This window comes from Trichechus manatus, unplaced genomic scaffold, assembly GCF_000243295.1.
Source record: "Trichechus manatus latirostris isolate Lorelei unplaced genomic scaffold, TriManLat1.0 scaffold00112, whole genome shotgun sequence".
NCBI lineage: Eukaryota > Metazoa > Chordata > Mammalia > Sirenia > Trichechidae > Trichechus > Trichechus manatus.
This window is the reverse complement of record NW_004444048.1, coordinates 6,554,347-6,573,614: the sequence shown is the minus strand read 5'-3', so window position 1 is coordinate 6,573,614 and position 19,268 is coordinate 6,554,347. Positions and strand designations below refer to the sequence as shown.

The window sequence follows — 19,268 nt, the reverse complement described above, 5'->3', positions numbered from 1 at the left end:
ACCATGCACAAAAACTAACTCAAAATGGATCAAAGACTTAAATATAAAATCGAAAACCATAGAGGTCATGGAAGAAAAAGTAGGGACAATGCTAGGAGCCCTAATACATGGCATAAACACAATACAAACCATAAGTAACAATGCACAAGCACCAGAAGAGAGACTAGATAACCTGCAGTTCCTAAAAATCAAACACTTATGCTCATCAAAAGTCTTCACTAAAAGATTAAAAAGACAACCTACAGACTGGGAAAAAATTTTTGGCTATAACAAATCTGATCAGCGTCTAATCTCTAAAATCTACAAGATACTGCCAAACCTCACTCAACAACTAAAAGACAACCCAATTAAAATATGGGCAAAGGATATGAACAGGCACTTTACCAAAGAAGATATTCAGGCGGCTAAGAGACACATGAAGAAATGTTCATGATCATTAGCCATTAGAGAAATGCAAATCAAAACTACAATGAGATATCATCTCACTCCAACAAGGCTAGCATTAATCCAAAAAAACACAAAATAACAAATGCTGGAGAGGTTGCGGAGAGACTACTTATACACTGCTGGTGGGAATGTAAAATGGTAGGAATGTAAAATGGTACAACCACTTTGGAAATTGATTTGGCGCTTCCTTAAAAGCTAGAAATAGAAGTACCATACGATCCAGCTATCCCACTCCTTGGAATATACCCTAGAGAAATAAGAGCCATCACAGGAAGAGATATATGCACACCCATGTTCATTGCAGCACTGTTCACAATAGCAAAAAGATGGAAATAACCCAGATGCCCATCAACGGGCAAATGGATAAACCAATTATGGTATATCCACACAATGGAATACTATGCAACGATAAAGAACAACGATGAAGTCGTGAAACATAACATGGAGGAAACTGGAGGTCAATATGCTGAGTGAATTTAGTCAGTCACAAAAGGACAAATATTGTATAAGACCACTATTATGAGAACTCAAGAAAAGGTTTAAACACAGAAGAAAACATTCTTTGATGGTTACAAGTGTGGGGAGGGAGGGTGACAGTTATTTACTAACAAATAGTTGGTAAGAATTATCTTAGGCAAAGGGAAGGACAGCACACAGGCGAAGTCAACTCAACTGGAGTAAACCAAAGCTAAGACGTTTCCTGAATAAAATCAAACACTTCTAGGGACAGAGTAGCAGGGGTAGAGGTCTAGGGACCATGCTTTCAGGGGTCATCTAGGTCAACTGGCATAAGAACGGTTATTAAGAAAATGATCTGTATCCTACTTTGGTGAGTGGCATCTGGGGTCTTAAAAGCTTGCTAGCAGCCATCTAAGATGCATCAATTGGTCCCAACCACCTGGAGTAAAGGAGAATGAAGAATACCAAAGACACAAGGAAAGTATTAGCCCAAGAGACAGAAAGGGCCACATAAACCAGATCAGCTTGAGACCAGAAGAACTAGATGGTGCCCAGCTACCACCAATGACCACCCTGACAGGGAATACAATAGAGAGCCCTGGATTGAGCAGGAGAAAGGTAGAGTACAGAGCGCAAATTCTAGTCAAAAGACCAGACTTAATGGTCTGACTGAGACTGGAGGAACCCCAGAGAGCATGGCCCCTGGATTCTCTATGAGCCCAGAACTAAAACAATATCCAAGTCCAACTCTTCAGACAAGGATTGGACTGGACTGTGGGACATAAAGTGATACTTGTGAGGAGTGTGCCTCTTAGCTCAAGTAGATACAAGAGACTAAATGGGCAGCTCCTATCCGGAGGTGCAATGGGAAGGCAGAGCAGGTTAGGAGCTGGTTGAACGCACATGCGGAATCAGGGGTAGAAAGGAAGACTGTGCTGTCACAGGATGGGGAAAGCAATTATGGTCACATAAGAATGTATGTACAAATTTTTGTATGGAAATAATAAAAAAAAAAAAAAAAAAAGCCACTCGCCAGGAAAAGAAAAAAAAAAGGTAATGCTTTTGTTGGTATGTATTTTTTGGTATATCCAGTATCTACGAATACACTACTTAGAAGGATTCTTTTAAAGTTGGCTTTAAAAAATCACATTGTCTTGATGAACGTAAATACATACACACACATTATATTGACAATACCTATCATTAGGTATTGGACATTAGGGGGACATTAGTGTGTCTCAACATATATATTTTAATCAGTAATTCACAATTATAATGTAAACCATTTCACTGCCATCATAATCAGGTCATGTGAATTTAACAAGAACATGAATAATTGTTTCTAAGCTTAAGAGGAAAAACAAGAAAGAAAGAAAAAAAAACTAATTTTTCTGGGATGAAACTTTATAAAAAAATAAATTGGACTCAGTTTTTAATACCACGACTTACAAAGAAACCCCTTATTACACATGGAAATACCTTTGCAGCAGATACTAATGCCTCTTTATTCCGCTGCCTTTCTTCCTCCAAACATTTTTCTAATATTTCCTGTAAATGACAAGACAGCTGGGTAGAAACTAAACATATTAAGTGAGGTAACAGAACATATTCTTTCCACATTCTGAGCACAATTAAAATATTACCTTCTGTTCTTGAGATTGTTCAATCAATGCTTCCTTTATTTTTTCTTTTAACAGTTCTTTCTCTGTATCTAGTATTTCAAGGAGTCTCTGATGCTACAAGGAAAGATAATTGAATTAGGATTACGACTCTGACACAGATAATCTACCAAAAAGGAGTACAGCTGGTGGAATTCAAATGCCTAGAACTACTGAAGTCGTGACTAGAGGAAACAATCAGAAGTTTGCCAAAATGAAGGCTTAGGAGTCAAAGAACACTGAATTTATCTTTCTGCAATCAGCTGAGACACATTTTTAAGCCCCCAAACTCAACGAAGTATACAACATAAAACCTAACTGTACAACAACTATTCCAAATTGGAAGATGAATCAGAAACACAATTTCTTTTCCCAAAATTAAATTTAAAAAAAAATTACTCACTGAAATGATTATTATTAGCTTGCAGCAACAGAAGCATTCAGATGGTAACTGAGAAAAACCTTGAACGACTATCATAACAGATTATTTGTGTTTCTGGGAAAGTGATGTTGAAGAAAATGAAAGATTTATTAGTTATTGTTGTCATGCCAGGATTTTACCAGTTTCTATAAACGAACTATGAAAGCAGTCAAAGGAATATGGTAATGATAAGAAATAGGAAAGGGTACAGAGTTCATGTATTTATTTTTATTTCAATGTGCTAAGGAAAAAGCACACAGAACCATCAGCCAATTATCATGGATTAGGTACTCAGAGTTTGAATAGAGCTTTCTAAGAAAATACAACTTCTGTAGCCTCAATAACCCCAATATAGATGAGCCTGATACTCTTTTGGAACACATTAAGTCTTATGTGGAAACAAACTCCAAAACAAAATATATATTGCTACTCACATAGATTTCTCAATCAGTTACTAAAGGCAAATGAGATATTTTCTCAGATTTAGAATGCTATTTATGTCTCCTTTAAATATGAACTTATTCTGATACCCAATATTTTAAAATAGATCTATGTCTTTCAAAGTTGTTCTAATTTAAAACATTTTTTAGGCAGGCAGTCTCCACTGAGAGTAAGTGACCGAACAGTCCATGTCTAGTTAAAATAATCTATTATTCCTGTTTTTAATTATAGTATTACTTTTTATCTATGTTTTTCAAGAAAGTAAGAAAAATCACATGAAAGATGTGGTTTTTCCTTAAAAACAAATCCAAACTTTGATACAGATCATGAAATGATTATGAGTAGTTATTGGTACCATATGAATTTGTGAAAGGCAGCGGACTAACAAATGAGTATACTTACCACATGATGTATAATAACTTAGATTTCAATTTTGTATTCTATTTAAGTATGATAGATAGATAAACAATTTCATAGGATCAGAAATAATACCTAATCCTATTTAGAATACACATATGGGAAAATATGCAAAGATATATACCAGGTAAATAGTTGGACTTAAAAATCATAAACGCAATTCTCATATGAGGCTGAAATATTCTATTTAGGCTTGGGGGATAAACATAACAAACACAGTATTAACTAAAATTTTTGGAATTAAAGTACAGAATAAAATTTTCAGTGAGTCATTAATTTTTTTAAAAATTCTTCTTAAAATAACTTATGTTAATAAGTCAGACTAATGGAAAACATTAAGTAATTAATTACAAGCAGGCCAAGTTTCTCTAGAGGTTCAATAAGAACTAAAGTCAGAGGGAACATTTGTTCAAATGCCCGTGCAACATTTAGAAAATTCATTTTGAATGTCATTTCTTAATTCTGACAGTGAGCTAAAATAAAAGACTATTACTGAGCTTGCATGTGCACGCATAAACATGAAATTACTGTTTGAAAGAAGAATTCTACTGACAATATACCTTAGGTAAAATCATTCATCTACTTAAGAGAAAATATAGTTAGGCTATTGGCTTTTCTTATATGTAGATAACATAGATGATGATAGCTAACTTTATTTTTTTTTGAGCACTTTTAAAGTACTAGGCTCTGTTAAAAGTACTGGCTCCATGTTAAATCCTCAGAACAAACTGCTGAAGCAGACACTATTCTTCCTCATTTTCAGATGAATAATCAGAGATTGTGAGAGGCTAAGTAACATGCCAGGTCTCTGATGAATCACTTCAGCAATAATCATATCAATATATTCATTATCAGAGGTAGTAATACCTAATAGCTAGAAACAGCGCCAGTATTACCTAGTTATTACCTAGTAACTGTTGTTGTTGTTAGATATCCTTGAGTCGGTTCTGATCCAAGCCACAATATTTTCAATTGCCTCATATGCATGTGAAAACTGGCCAATGAACAAGAAAGACCGAAGAAGAGTTGTTGCCTTTGAACTGTGGTGTTGGCAAAGAATACTGAATATACCACGGACTGCCAGAAGAACAAACAAGTCTGTCATGGAAATAATACAGCTTGAATGCTTCTTCGAAGCAAGGATGGTGAGACTTCATCTCACATACTTTGGATATATTATCAGGAAGGACCAGTCCCTGGAGAAGGACATCATGCTTGGTAAAGCAGAGGATGAGTGAAAAAGAGGAAGAACCTCAATGAGGGATTGACGTGGTGGCTGAAACAATGGGCTCAAATGTAACGATTGTGAGGATGGTGGAGGACCAGGCAGTGTTTCATTCTGTTGTACATAGAGTTGCTATGAGTCGGAATGGACTCGACAGCACCTAACACAATAACAATTTCCTTTTTGAACTCAAAAACACTGTGTTGATCTCTTTCTATGTAAACATAACTCTATTATTATTTTTCTTTTGTTAAATTTATTATTTATTTTGTTGCTGTTGTTATTTATCATTCTCCTATTTATAGACATTTATGTTTTTTTTCAACTTATCCCTTTAAAAAAATCTTGAATTTTATGCATACGTTTTTTGTGAACTTGCATAATTACAGTCTTATGAGAAATTCCTAGGGACAATATTAACAAGATGGAGATTGCACAAGTCTTAAATTTTGATGCATAATCTCAAACTGTACTCCAGAAAGAGTATAGAAAATCACATCATTATTAACAATAGCAGGACAATGGACAGGGAGACTGCCCTAGAGAACAGAACCACGGGCTACCAGGTCAGCTAACTAAGGAAACTGTTGCACTCTCAGGATAGGGAATCTTTGCTGCTCCTGTCCAGTGATATTTGATAACTGGTATCTGATACACGATCACTGCTGTGTATTTCACCATTCTCCCCGTATGCAAATAGAATTTTTGTTGCAGTTACTCCGTTCCTTCTCTTTTCTTTCTGAATTAATTAATTATAGTTTTTGAGGGCTGGGGGTTTTACCATTTCTACATTACCTCTATTTCTTCAAAGTACCTTTTTGTTTGCTTGAGTCAGTAATTTTCTCATTTGAGATGTCTCCCCAATGTTTGGTAATCTTTTTCTGTCCATTCATATTTAAATTTCAGGTACCAAAATTCAAATTGGAAATTCTGTGTATGTGAACGGGCTTCACAGGGGGCATAAAAGGTAACGCGCTGGCTTTTTCATGGTGGTGGTGGTAGTGGTGGGATTCCTGAATGCCAATTTTATAAGTATTTTCTCTTGGGCTAGTCTTTTTGCCTAGAAAATAAAATTCCCAATCTCCTAATTGGCACTATAAACAAAACATCCAGCATTCTAAGAGTTAGGCGGGGTGAGAGAACTGGAGAGCTCATAGTTCAGTAATAGACTTCAGTTTAGATATCCTTGTTTTCAGTTCCTTACTTTACTCCAGTCCTTGAGGAGTTTAGAGATTCTCTGGTTCAATTTCCCATTTGTTCTGCTAAGGTATACAATTAGTCTCCTAGCTAAGAATGGTGTACAAGGGATCTGGGAACTTCACTGCACATCACATGGACTATCAACCATTCCTCCTGTTTTCAGAGCTATACAGGACCTCCAAGGAGTCCTGGTGGTGCAATGGTTAACCATTTGCCTGCTAATCGAAGGTCAGTGGTCCAAACCTAAAGCCGCTCCATCGGAGAAAAGACCTGGCAATCTGATCCCATAAAAATTACAGCCTATACCACCACTGACTGCTCTGACAGGGATCACAACAGAGGTTCCAGGATAGAGCTGGAGAAAAATGTAGAACAAAATTGTAACTCACAAAAAAAGACCAGAGTTACTGGCCTGACAGACTGGAGAAACCCCGAGAGTATGGCCCCCAGACACCCTTTTAGCTCAGTGGTGAAGTTACCTCCGAGGTTCACTGTTCAGCCTGGGAGTGGACAGCCCCGTAAAACCAAATGAGACTGACGAGGTACAGGAGTGCAGTGACAAGGGCCAGAAGGCAGAAGGGGACAAGGAAGCTGGTGATAAGGAACCCAAGGTTGAGTAAGGATATTGTTGATGTGTTGTGAGATTGTTAACCATTGTCATAGGGGCAACATTTGTAGTAACTGTTAAATGAGAAACTATTTTGTTCTGTAAGCCTTCATCTTAAGTGAGAATAACAGCACAATTGGAAGAGTGTAGTCAATGTCACTGAACTGTGTATGCAGAAATTTTTGAAACGGTGTATCTTTGGCTATGTGTATTTTCACCAAAAGAAAAAAAAAAAAGGGTTGAGAATTTAGAGGGTTAATATGTTGTGGGGTTGTTAACCAATGTCATAAAACAACATGTGTACTACTGTTTCATGAGAAACTATTTGTTCTGTAAGCCTTCACCTGAAGTACAATAAAATATAAAAAAGAAAGAAAGAAAGAAATACATAGAGAACAAAGGATGGTAGAATCTCAGCAATTTGAAACATTATCTGGTAATGACATTAAAAACACAAGTTTATTGCTGTTTAAAAAAAAAAAAAATTACAGCCTAGAAAACCCGATGTGGCAGTTCTACGCTGTCACATGGGGTCACTATGAGTCAGAATCAATTCAACGGTACCTAACAACAACAACACAGGACTGCCACTTTAAGAGGTACCTAGTGCCTCTACTTCCTGAGGCTTTCTACGGTTTTGCAGGGCAAATCAGCTTGCTTTATAGGTTTTACCTCAGCAGGGTAAGACAGAACTTCTTCAACTTGTTTACTTTGGATACGTGACCAGGAAAGATCAATCGCATGAAAAACACATCATGCTTGGTAAAGCAGAGGGTCAACGAAAATGAAGAAAATTCTCAATGAGATGGATTGACACGATAGGCGCCAACAATGGACTCAAACATATCAACAGCCATGAAGATGGTGCAGGACCGGTCAATGTTTCATTCTGTTATACATAAAATCACCATGAAGCAGAACCAACCAACAGCAACTAGCTAACAAATCAGTTGATACTCGTTCATCTATTATCTTCTCTTGCTCTCTTTGTCACTGTGGTAAATTTTTACTTTTTCGTTTTGTTTTAGTCCTTTTGTCATTTTAGTGGGTTTTTGTTTTTGTTTTTGCAGGTAGGTAGAGATGAGTGTGTTTAATTTATCGTATTTATCCAGATTTATATCACTCTTTAATTTACTGTAAAGCCCCAATGGTGAAATGATTAAAGTGTTCGACTACTATCCGAAAGGTTGGTAGTTTGAACCCACGAAAATCACTCTGCAGAAGAAAGACCTGGTGATCTACTTCTCTAAAGATTACAGCCTGAGAAACCCTATGAGGCAGTTCTACTCTGTCCCATGGGGTCACTCTGACTCAGAATCAACTCAATGGCACCTAACAACAACAACACACTTATCATATTTTGACTAAATATCTATGTGCCAAGCACCATGTTAAAAAATTTATAAATATTAGTAATCCTCACAACAACCTACAGATGTGAGTGTTATTTCTTATATTTGATGTATTTTAAAATTGATTTTCAGAGAGGCTATGAAAATTGTCTAGGTTCACTGGACTAATAAATTGTTAAGCTGAGACTGGGACCCAGGAATGGCTGAATACAAAGTTCGTGTACATACGCTAGACTTTCTAGCACTAACATACAACTAAGGATGCTCTCTGCTCCATGTCAATAAACTGCTTCTTTGACTTTTTGGGTTTTAGTCATATGTTCACATGATTCACATAGCCTTATAATTTATAATAATTTATAAATTAAACACATTGCCTCTTGGCTAGATAAACCATTTTAGGGCCCATTTCTTTTACCGTAAACAAACGTGTTATGAATAAGTTCAAGAAGCACAGAAGAATAACTTACAGAGTTGTAGTTACATGTTGCCCTAGTGTGTCTCTTCCATACCCTACACCTCTACCCCGCCCCATAAGGTAAGGTAAGAGATTGCAGGATTGCAGACCTAGAAGGTAAAAACACTCATCCTTGGCGCCAAAAAAAAAAAAAGAAAAAAGCATTTTTTTTAAGCCAGACTGTGAAATATATTTAGATAGTAGAGCCTTTCCCATTAGAATGCCAAGAAATAGTCAGAGTGAGCCAAATAATTTATGCAAGCAATAAATGTATGTATCAGCTTACAAGTTTTCCTTTTGCAAAAAAAAAACTTCAGGGAAAGACAGTTTTCTGAAAGAGTATACTAATGTATTAGCAGCAATTATAAAAAACTACATTCTACATTTCTATAAGATGAAAGGTACTCTTCAATTCAATTCACATTTTGGGGTCATCTCCCTGATGGTAACAACATTATACTAGAATTAACATGGGCATTGGGACCAGACAGGCCTGGAATCAAATCACTAATTTTTAATGAAGAAATAAGCAGGTTAGACCTTCCTAAACCTCCACTGATTTTTTGTTTGCTTTGTTTTTCTTTTTTTTAATGTAAGTAAAGCTAATAATGCCAACCTCACAGTGCTGTGAGAATTAAACAAAGTAATACATATAATGTGTCTGGTACTTAAAAATGTTAACTCGACTTCCTGCTGGACAGTTGATACAATCATGATGATGAAGTTAGCTTATGAAAAGAATTTTGTTTTTTGCATATAAGAAAGTAAAATATTAGTTGTCACTCAAAATTGAAGATCACAGAAGGAACAGCAACATACTTTTTCAATAATAAAGACTGGAAAAGTAATATTTCAAAGTATCTCACCAAAATATAAAAGTGAAAACATTTATAATTCATTCCAAGCCATTTCAGTGGATATTACTAAATAGTAGCTCTTAAGATCAGAGTTTTAATCATGTCACCAAGTACCTAAATCTCAGGATAAGATCAAAGAGTACAAGCAGCAATTTCAGACATTTTCTTTTGAGACTTTTCAATTCTTATCTTTCACCAATACAAACTAGGATTGCAATGTATTTTTGTTCTCAGCATGCTTGCTTACTTTCCTATCTCTAAGCTGGAGAAGCAATGATCTCTCATTGTAAAATCTGATCTGTGACCACTGTAAGACTTTATTGGCAAGTTACCCAACCTTCCTGAATAATAATAGTATCTGCTTTAATATGGACCCCTGGTGGCACAATGGTTAAAGCGCTTGACTGCTAAGAGAAAGGTCAGTGGTTCAAACTCACCAGCTACTCCTGTAAAGATTACGGCCTAGGAAACCCTACAGGGCCACTATGAGTTGGAATCTACTCAATGGCACACAACAGCAACAACACTTTAATATGCTGTTATAAAAATTGAATAATTAACATTCAAATGTCAACTAAATTAATTCCCATTTGGCATCAGTGCCTAAAATAGTACCTGCTAAAAATAAGTACACTATAAATGGTAGATAATTTCATTTAGAAAGATCAAGACAAACTGATAAAAGACAAGAAAAATATTTTATTTTTTTTCTTTAATGTGTTAGTAGGCCAAAATATCTAAAGCAGAAAAGGTATCATTTAGCTAATATACAGAAGAGAGGAGATAAAAAAAAAAAAAAAAAGATTGTGACAGGATAGTCTTAGGTATAATGCTTTTCTAGCTTTCTGGTCAATTGCTAATCTTTCTGTCCTCCCACAGAATCTTTAAGGAATCCTCAAATAGCAGAGGAAGTAACTCTAGAGGACTCAGGTTGGTACTATTCTCCAGATGTCATATCTCTCTTTTAGTTAGCTGACTAAAAGAGTTATATTTTCTGAGTACTTTTCCTGAGTATTATACCCATCACAACTGGATTATGACTTGTTTAGTAGAAGCTAAATTTTTGAATTACTACAGCTATCTCTCTAAAACAAGTTTCTGCGTTTAAATTTGTGATAGAAATTTTTGCTCAACATATGCCATTCTTCCCTGCCTCAAACAGGCTTTATAACATATAATTCACTTTTTTTTTTTCCTTGATGGGCAGACTTCCAACACAAAGAGCTCTTTAGCAAGGTAATTCCTTCAGGGGCTCTTTTAAGTAACTCCATTGAATTATCATTCATTTTGTTAAATAACCCTACAGAAATAAGGCTATTTTGTTGCTAGTGGCCTGTGGCCATTGATATTACTACCATTCCTGTTTCACTGAAGGGCTCTGGGCTACTGAACTGGCTGAACAAAGAACAGTATCCTTCTGCAAACTATTGTTACCATAGAATATGTAAAGAAATTGAGAGTAAGCCTTCAGCAAGTTTTATATAAATTTGTTTTATAATAATTTCTTATGCCTACTAAATATAATAATAAAACATTGGGAGTTATACTTTGTATTTATTTCCCATTTCATTTTTTATACTAATTTTTATTCCACCTCACACAAGTAGAAGCTCCTGACAGACTTTTTAAAGACATGCTCCTTCATTCAGATAGATTGAGAAATATTGCCAAAGAGTGTTTGCCAGTAGTGTCACTCCCACAGGAGTCTACTTCTAAGGCCTGCTTACCTGCTCTACTGCAGGCTAGTCTTGTTTTTCTTTTTCCTTAGCATTATAGCAGGATTATTTTCCTACTGTCACTTCCTATTACTATCAAAGATTCTGCTGGTTTCCAATCCATCTGTTGCTTCTATTTTACCTTATAGAAATTTATCCTCTAGAGGCACTCAGTACATTTATGGAACGAATAAACAAATGCACGCATGCATGTATTACTGAACAAATCAAAATTTAAAAAACATTTTTGCTCTTTACAGCTTATTTCCCTTTTCTGAGTCTCTGTCTTTATCTCTTGCCTCTGTATCTCTTGGCAGTTCTGCTATACTGGCCAGTTTTTGTTTTTTTATTTTAACCATTATTGCTACAATAAGAATGCTCTTTCCTTCTGCCTGATGAAGTTCCACAGTAATCAGCTGTTTGCACTTGTTGCTCCTGCTCTTTCTTTCCAGATGGTTGAGGATAACAGGAAGTATAAGTTTGAGACTCTGTTAGACTCCTGTTCTTCTTTTTTTTTTTTATCTCTAACACCTAGCACAAGGCCTGCCAAGTGTTGCACAAATGCTTATTGAATGAATCAATGAATAAATGAGTGAACAACTCAACAAATCTGTAAGAAAAGAAATACGTGGGGAAAGATAGATTATCTGAGCAAATGATAGAACCTTAAATATTATCTATAGTTTTATGACTAACAGAATGTATAATGGATATAAAGGTTCTAGTTCTAGGTGAGCTATTTCTTAGCAGGATGAAGGACAAGTCATTCATTCACTTATTAATAAACATGCATTGATTACCAGGCACTGTCATAACAGCTGGAGTGAAATAGACAGGTGCCAAGTCTCTGTTCTCAAGGAGTCCACATTCTATTGAGTGTGGACTCATAACCAAGTAAGCAATAAACAACAAAATTTTAAAAGTTGATACATGCTATAAAGAAAATAAAGGGTTGACAATATTAAAAAGTAAGAAAAGGGGGAAGATTAGCTTTTTTAGATGAAGTGGTCAATTCATGTAAGACATGTACGTTTTTCTGCAAAACAAGGACAATGCCAACTCATAGGACTACTGTGAGGATCAACTGAAATAATTTATGTAAAAGCACTTAAACTAACACTCTTTACAAATATAAGAATTTATTAATAACAAGGACAATCCAAGTGTCACAGATTGAATTGTGTTCCCCAAAAATATCTGTCAACTTGGCTAGGTCATGATTCCCAATATTGTATGATTGTGTACCATTTGGTTAATCTGATGTGATTTCCTTATGAGTTGTAAACTCCACCACTATGATGTAATAAGATGGATTAGCAGCAGTTATACTGATGAGGTATACAAGATTGGATAGTGTCTCAAGCCAATCTCTTTTGAGATATAAAAGAGAGAAGCAAGCAGAGACACATTGGAACCTCATACCACCAAGAAAACAGTGCCAGGAGCAGAGCGTATCCTTTGGACCTGGGGTTCCTGCGCTGAGATGCTCCCAGACCAAGGGAAGACTGATGCATCACAAGGACCTTCCTCCAGAGCCGACAGAGAGAGAAAGCCTTCTCCTGGAGCTGATGCCCTGAATTTGGACTTGTAGCCTACTGGACTATGAGAGAATAAACTTCTCTTTATTAAAGCCATCCACTTGTGGTACGTCTGTTATAGCAGCACTAGATGACTAAGACACCAAGCAAATGATCTCCTAGACTCAGAATAAACATCCCCACATATGCAGAAAATATCACTTCCTAAGACTATATGCCACTCTGCTAGAAAGTCATAGCCCCATTACATTAGTGACTCTTCATGTGATCTGGTTTCAATTCCCTCAAAACTATACATGCTTTCCTCAAAATGTGTTTATTTATGCATCTTTTACACTATAGTATAATCTTGTTGTGATAGTTACAGTAATATTAGCAGCTACAACAAACAAACACTAAATCTGAGGAGCTTAGTACAATGGAAGTTTATTTTTCATCTTAACAGTCTAATATTCCTGATCATAGCTGTCTTTCCATGTGGTGATTCAGAGATTCAATCTCCTTTCATCTTGAGGCTCTACCTTCCTCTATATCCCTAAAGTCCTCCACATTCAGCTGGTGAATAAGGAGAGGAAAGAGCTAACAGGGCTATTAGTCATCTCTACAACATGCACTATCAACCTAGTCCTTTTAGATCAAATAGATTTACAATCTACATCACAGGAAGAGAAGATAACAAAGGGATGTTTCCATGTTCCATCCAGGTCCAAATTCAAACTCCACAAATGATTACATATTAAGGCAAATCTGAGGCAAAATTAATTTTTTGAAATTAAAGTCCCATAAGTAGCAAGACAAGAAAGTTATTGCTTCCCATTTTAACAACCACTTTCATTCACTGAGAATCCATTCAATGGATCAAACCCAATTTACCAAATGCAAGATACTATGTACGTCTGTTATAGATAGAACACATAGTTTTAGTGCTACAGATCTTATCATAGTCTAATGAAAGAAAAAAAGTAATATAAAGCATAAAATGCCATTTAAAAGGAATAAACAAAGAACTATGTGATTACAGAGAAAATGGGTGCTTAATTTCTGACACGGCATTTTGGGAATGATTTACTGAGTTAAACTTGAGATGCACCTTGAAGGAAAAGTGAGATTTAGCAGATGGAAAAAGGAAGAGGGCTTTATAGGCAGGAGGAGGATGATTGTGCTCCTAGATAGTAAGTACTCCAGCGAACACTGAAGCATGAATATATGAAGGCTGTCGCTATGAGTTGGAACCGACTCAACGGCAACGGGTTTGGTTTTTTGGTTTGGTGGGAAGAACAAGGAGACCTGGTGGCACAGTGGTTAAGCGCTTGCCTAACCAAAAGCTTGGCAGTTCGAATCCAAAAGCTTGGCAGTTCGAATCCACCAGCTGCTCCGCAGGAGAAAAATGTGGCAGTCTGGTTCCCTAAAAATTTACAGCCTTGGAAATCCTATGGGGCGGTTCTTCTCTGCCCTAGAGGGTAACTAACTATGAGTCAGAATTCGACTCTAAGGCAATGGGTTTGGGTGGGTGATAGGAGGAACTCAAAATAAGAAAGGTAAGAAAGGTTCAAACTGACCTTGAAACCCATGGTAGGAGGCTTGGTTGTATGTGTCAGTAATTGACTTCTTTTTATTGCTAAACAGTATTCCTCCGCATGAACATACCATAATGTATTTATCCATTCACTTGATGATGGGCATTTGGGTTGTTTCCAATTTTCAGCTATTGTGAATGAAGCAGCCATGAATATTACAGAACATATATTTTCATTTCTCTTGATAAGTACTTAGTAGTAAAAGTGTATGTTTAAATATAGAACTGCCAAAACTTTTTCCAAAATGGTTATACCATTTTACATTCCTACCATTAATGTTTGAGAGTTCCAGCTGTTCCACATCCTTACCAAGAGCTGGTGATTTCATTCTGTTTAATTTTAGTCACTTTAATGAGAATGAAAAGGTCTCTCTTTATGATTTTAATCTGAATTTCTATAATGATTAAAGCAGGGCTTGTGTTTTCACTTTCTAACAGTGTCTCTCAAGTAACACAAGTTTCTCAATTTGATGAAACCTAATTTATCAATTGTTCTTTTATGGCTATTGCTTTGTGTGTGCTACAAAATCTTTGTCTACATCCAGGTCAAGAAAATATTCTCCTGTATTTTCTTCTAAAAGGTTTAAGGATTTAGATTTTACATTTAGGTATACAATCCATTCCAAACTATTTTTCTGTATAATCATTAACTCTAGCTTAATAATTAGTATATTAATTAGTTTATATACAAAGTCAGTTAAAAGTATAGCACAAGCCTAAGCTTGACTTCATCTCCCCAGCAGGGTTCTATAATCGGTAGTATTTGAATAAATACACTGATTATCGCTCCAGAGAGCTACATGGGAGGAAAAAACCAACCTAAGCAGCTCTACCACAGAGGTGAGCCAGGCTTCACCTTTGTTCCTACTTACAATCAAAGTTACTAGGTAAGGTAGAATCAACTATCACTTTATTTTCACTGTGATATAGGTGGTATGGGGTCACTTTTTCCTGATTACTCTGTCTAAACAAGAGTTGGCTTTATCATGTTTTAAAGGGCATTACGAAAATTAAAATCTTATACTAGGCAACCTCACCCAAGAATACTGAAGACTTCATTACATTTTCCTTATCTAAGACATTATTGATTGCTCCTTAAATTATTAAGATGCTAGTAAAAAAGTTAGCAAATTCAAGAAATAAACTGAAACTACAGACTTCCATTAACCTTACAGAGTAAATGCTTTGTGTAAGAGCGTCAGGGACAATCTTTTGAAATTTAGCCTAAAACAAAAGGCACTCAGAAATAGGTTATGCTTTCTCCCCATTGGAAGAAATTCTTCCAAGCAAAAAACATTTGATGCTGACTCAAATATAAATATAGTGGTTCTGTAGTTTTTACTTGATTCCTGAAAAAAATAAAAATAAAAAAATATCTCTTCTTTCCTGGAATGTGAGTCACAAGAGGTATTGTAAACAGATTAAATCACAAGCACAAGTGGCTAGGTTTTTATACATTTTAGACTAAGCAATCATGGCAGCTCATGTTCAGGTAGACAGTTACCCACTTACCACAGTCATAGGTCCACAAACTTTATATTATTGTATATAATCTGTAATGCAACTCAATAAGCATTTTCTTTCACCTTCTATAAAGTTCAAACATTGAATGAGACCAAGTGATCTGGTAGGATAGTCTTAAAACACACGTTCATACATGCTTCCATTTAACTTGACTTGAAAGACACTACATAAATTTAATGAACTCAATATAAACTGGGCCACAATCATTTAACCCATTTATGGGCCAACACATTATATATTGTTTGGAAAGAAAACCTAAAAAGATACACTATAAGATTAAATCTACTTAAAGCAGTTACCACAATCCCAAAAGTATCAATAAACTTTGTACTGTGAATGAAATAAAACTATAATATAAACTATACTAGCAGATTTACTTAAACCAAATAACCGTATTTCTAATAGCCATGAAAAAATGTAAGCAAATAAGTTAATCCCCTACTTAAATAGGCTCTTGACTTAAGAGAGTAATATAAAAGAATGAAGCATAAATTGAGAGGCAGATCAGCATAAAAAAGGCTGGACTAGTTTATATTTCTATAATGAGGTCTCTGTATTGAGACAGTATGCATTTTATTAAATTCTAAAGATATGCCACAACTTTGAATTTAAACAGATTACTTCTGTTTCAAGTGGAATAGCTTTTGAAAGCATCTCAATTCTATTATTCCCTTAATTTGTCTAAGCACAATACAGCAGTTTTGTAGGCTTCAAATGGGTATTAGAAATAAATGGCCCATGTACATGACATAACCCCTTTATTAAATGAAATAGAATGAAATAGACTAATACACACTTCCAAAGAAAAGATAACAGAATTGGTATAGTACTTTTCAAGAAAAAAAACTGATGCTATATTTAGGTGTCATGAAAATGTTTTTGCTTGTGATTCTTATTCCTACTCCTGGGAATTTATCATTAGAAAATACCATGTAGGTTATTCCTCAGTTTTTCATACTTATATCTATTTTATAACCCCCAATTTCATACTTTGCACAGCAATATCCCTAAGCCAGTTAGAGCTAGACTTTTCTATCAGTTGACAAAGGAATGTTTTAATTTATTGCATGGTGAGAATCTGCCAGATAAGACATCAGTTTAGGAAGCACAGCCCTTATCATCTGTATTGTGTTTCGGAGACAGAATTGAATTTTATCTGTTTTATTTTATAAAAACAATTAGTGGAAAATGGAAACAAAGGAAAAATAAAGGTGTTGATGCAGGTGATAGGAGTCATAGGTCTCATAAATTTAACACAATTATGATAAAATGGAAACCATTAGACTTGTGGAAAGTAATGAATTAACAGACTTAATTGGATACTCACTGGACTTAGGACTGTACTGGACTTAGCACTGTCTACATAAAGTCCATTAAAAAAAAAAAAGTACATACTACTGAAATAATATAATTGAAGAATCTATCTACACAGGTAAGGTATAACTGCTGATATAATTTTTAGCTCTCTAGGAACTGAAAAAGAAGCCCTGGTCGTGTAATGGTTACGCGCTCAGCCACTAACCAAAAGGGTAGTGGTTCAAACCCACCGAGCTGCTCGGTGGGAGAAAGACCTGGTATAAAACCCTATGGGGCAATTCTACTCTGTTACATGAGTTTGCTATGAGTTGAAATTAACTCGACAGCACCTAACAACAACGGAAACGGAAACGGAAACTTCTTATATCACAGCTTTAGCAGGTGTTCAGAAATGCATCACGTACGAAAGTAAAGAACTGCCTGTAACGCAAAAGAAAAAAATATCACATGCATGAAGATGTTTATAGGAATATTGCTTATAAAAGTGCAAAACCAAAAATATTTTAAATGTTCAGGAAGAGGGTATGGTACAATAAATTATGGTATATCAACTAAAAGGAATATCATGGGGACATTAAAATGACAAGCATAAAAACTATGCATCCACACACATCTATGTTTATAAAACACTGTCACTTAAAGAAAAGCCTTAAAACTGTTATCACCGTTATAACTATATAAAAAGATGTACATTTGAAGAAACTTAAAAAGTACCATGAGAAAAGGAAAACTGTACTACTGGCGGACTGGTGAATAAAATTTTATTTTTTAAAAAATTTATTGTTGTTTTAATAACTACTGAGAACAAAAAAGCACAGAACAACTCTGTTGAATTCAGTAGTTGGAGTAATCAAGACTGACCACCTCCCCCCCGCCCCCACCAAAAAAAAAAGGTAGACAGGACTAAGATGTGCATAAAATACTTAATAATAATTGATTAGTCAAACATAGTTTTTGTCTTCACTTTAGCCATCAATCAATCAAAAACTGTCCCACAAGCAACTTACTCTTTGTTGTTAGATTTTAAAAAGTACAACACACCAGCAAAGAGAATAGTTTGGATTGTGTAACCTTCTTGAGTAAAAATACAAATTGTATCTTTCAAATGTAACCCTCTTGGCCTATACTCTAAAATCAGCCATTTGGCACTCAAGACCTTCTATGATGTGATCCTAGCATACCTTTCCCAATTTATCTCTTCAGTCATTTCAACACACTGATAATTTACTTACTTTCTTTCATATTTATTTGCTATACCATTGTTTTCCTAATTCTCTAGATACTTAATAGATCTCCCCTGTCAAAAAGGGTTCCATGGATCAAAAAAGATTGATTGAAAGTGGCATATTTTTAATATGCCACTTTTAATAAGCTGATATGCAATTTAAACCACTAGACAGGAATACAACTTCCTAAAAGTGTTCCACTATCGTGCTTTTCTACAGGACATCTTCTTGGATTTCCACTATGAAATGTGTGGTTTGAAAAGCGCTGGTTTAAACCATCTCCTTCTATTTACTGAATGATTTTTAGCTATTTTAACATAATTGTAAATGTAATATATGTTCATTAAAACATTTATGTAATGTTTACATTTACATAAAACAGGATAAATACAAAGCGAATTTTATACTTTTCTGGTGTTAAAAGAGAGAAACTGAGGCTCAAACTGACAGACTCCTCTGAGTGTACAGGAACATTCACAAAGGCCACTGACCAATGTGAAATGCATCCAAAACCGTTGCTGTTGAGTCGATCCCAACTCATAGTGACCCTACACGACAGAGTAGAACTGCCTCATAGAGTTTCCAAGGGTGTAAATCTTTACAGAAGCAGACTGTCACATCTTCTCTTTCAGAGTGGCTGAGGGGTTCCAATCCCCCAACTTCAGGTTAGCAGTCAAGCGCTTTAACCATGTGCCACCACCAAATCAAAACCAAAACCAAACCTATTTCCGTCAATCGATTCTGACTCATAGCAACCCTACAGGACAGAGTAGAACTGCCCCAAAGGGTTTCCAAGGAGCGGCTGGTGGATTCGAACTGCCAATCTCTTGA

At 35.5% G+C, this 19,268-nt stretch overlaps 1 protein-coding gene across 10 annotated transcripts in view; it reads right to left on the bottom strand.

Annotated features, from left to right (window-relative positions):
- CCDC91 (coiled-coil domain containing 91) overlaps positions 1-19,268 on the bottom strand; it is a 432,308-nt gene that overhangs the window by 137,727 nt on the left and 275,313 nt on the right. For 8 of the 10 annotated variants that reach the window (XM_023738058.1, XM_023738055.1, XM_023738059.1 and 5 more), the window contains 2 exons: positions 2,550-2,642; positions 2,386-2,454 (listed from right to left, as the gene is read on the bottom strand). The exons of 1 other annotated variant lie outside the window; for it this stretch is intronic. In XM_023738058.1, the coding sequence (XP_023593826.1) occupies positions 2,386-2,454; positions 2,550-2,642 (162 nt within the window). The remainder of the gene's footprint in view (positions 1-2,385; positions 2,455-2,549; positions 2,643-19,268) is intronic. One more of the 10 variants, XM_023738060.1, reaches the window with a different exon arrangement.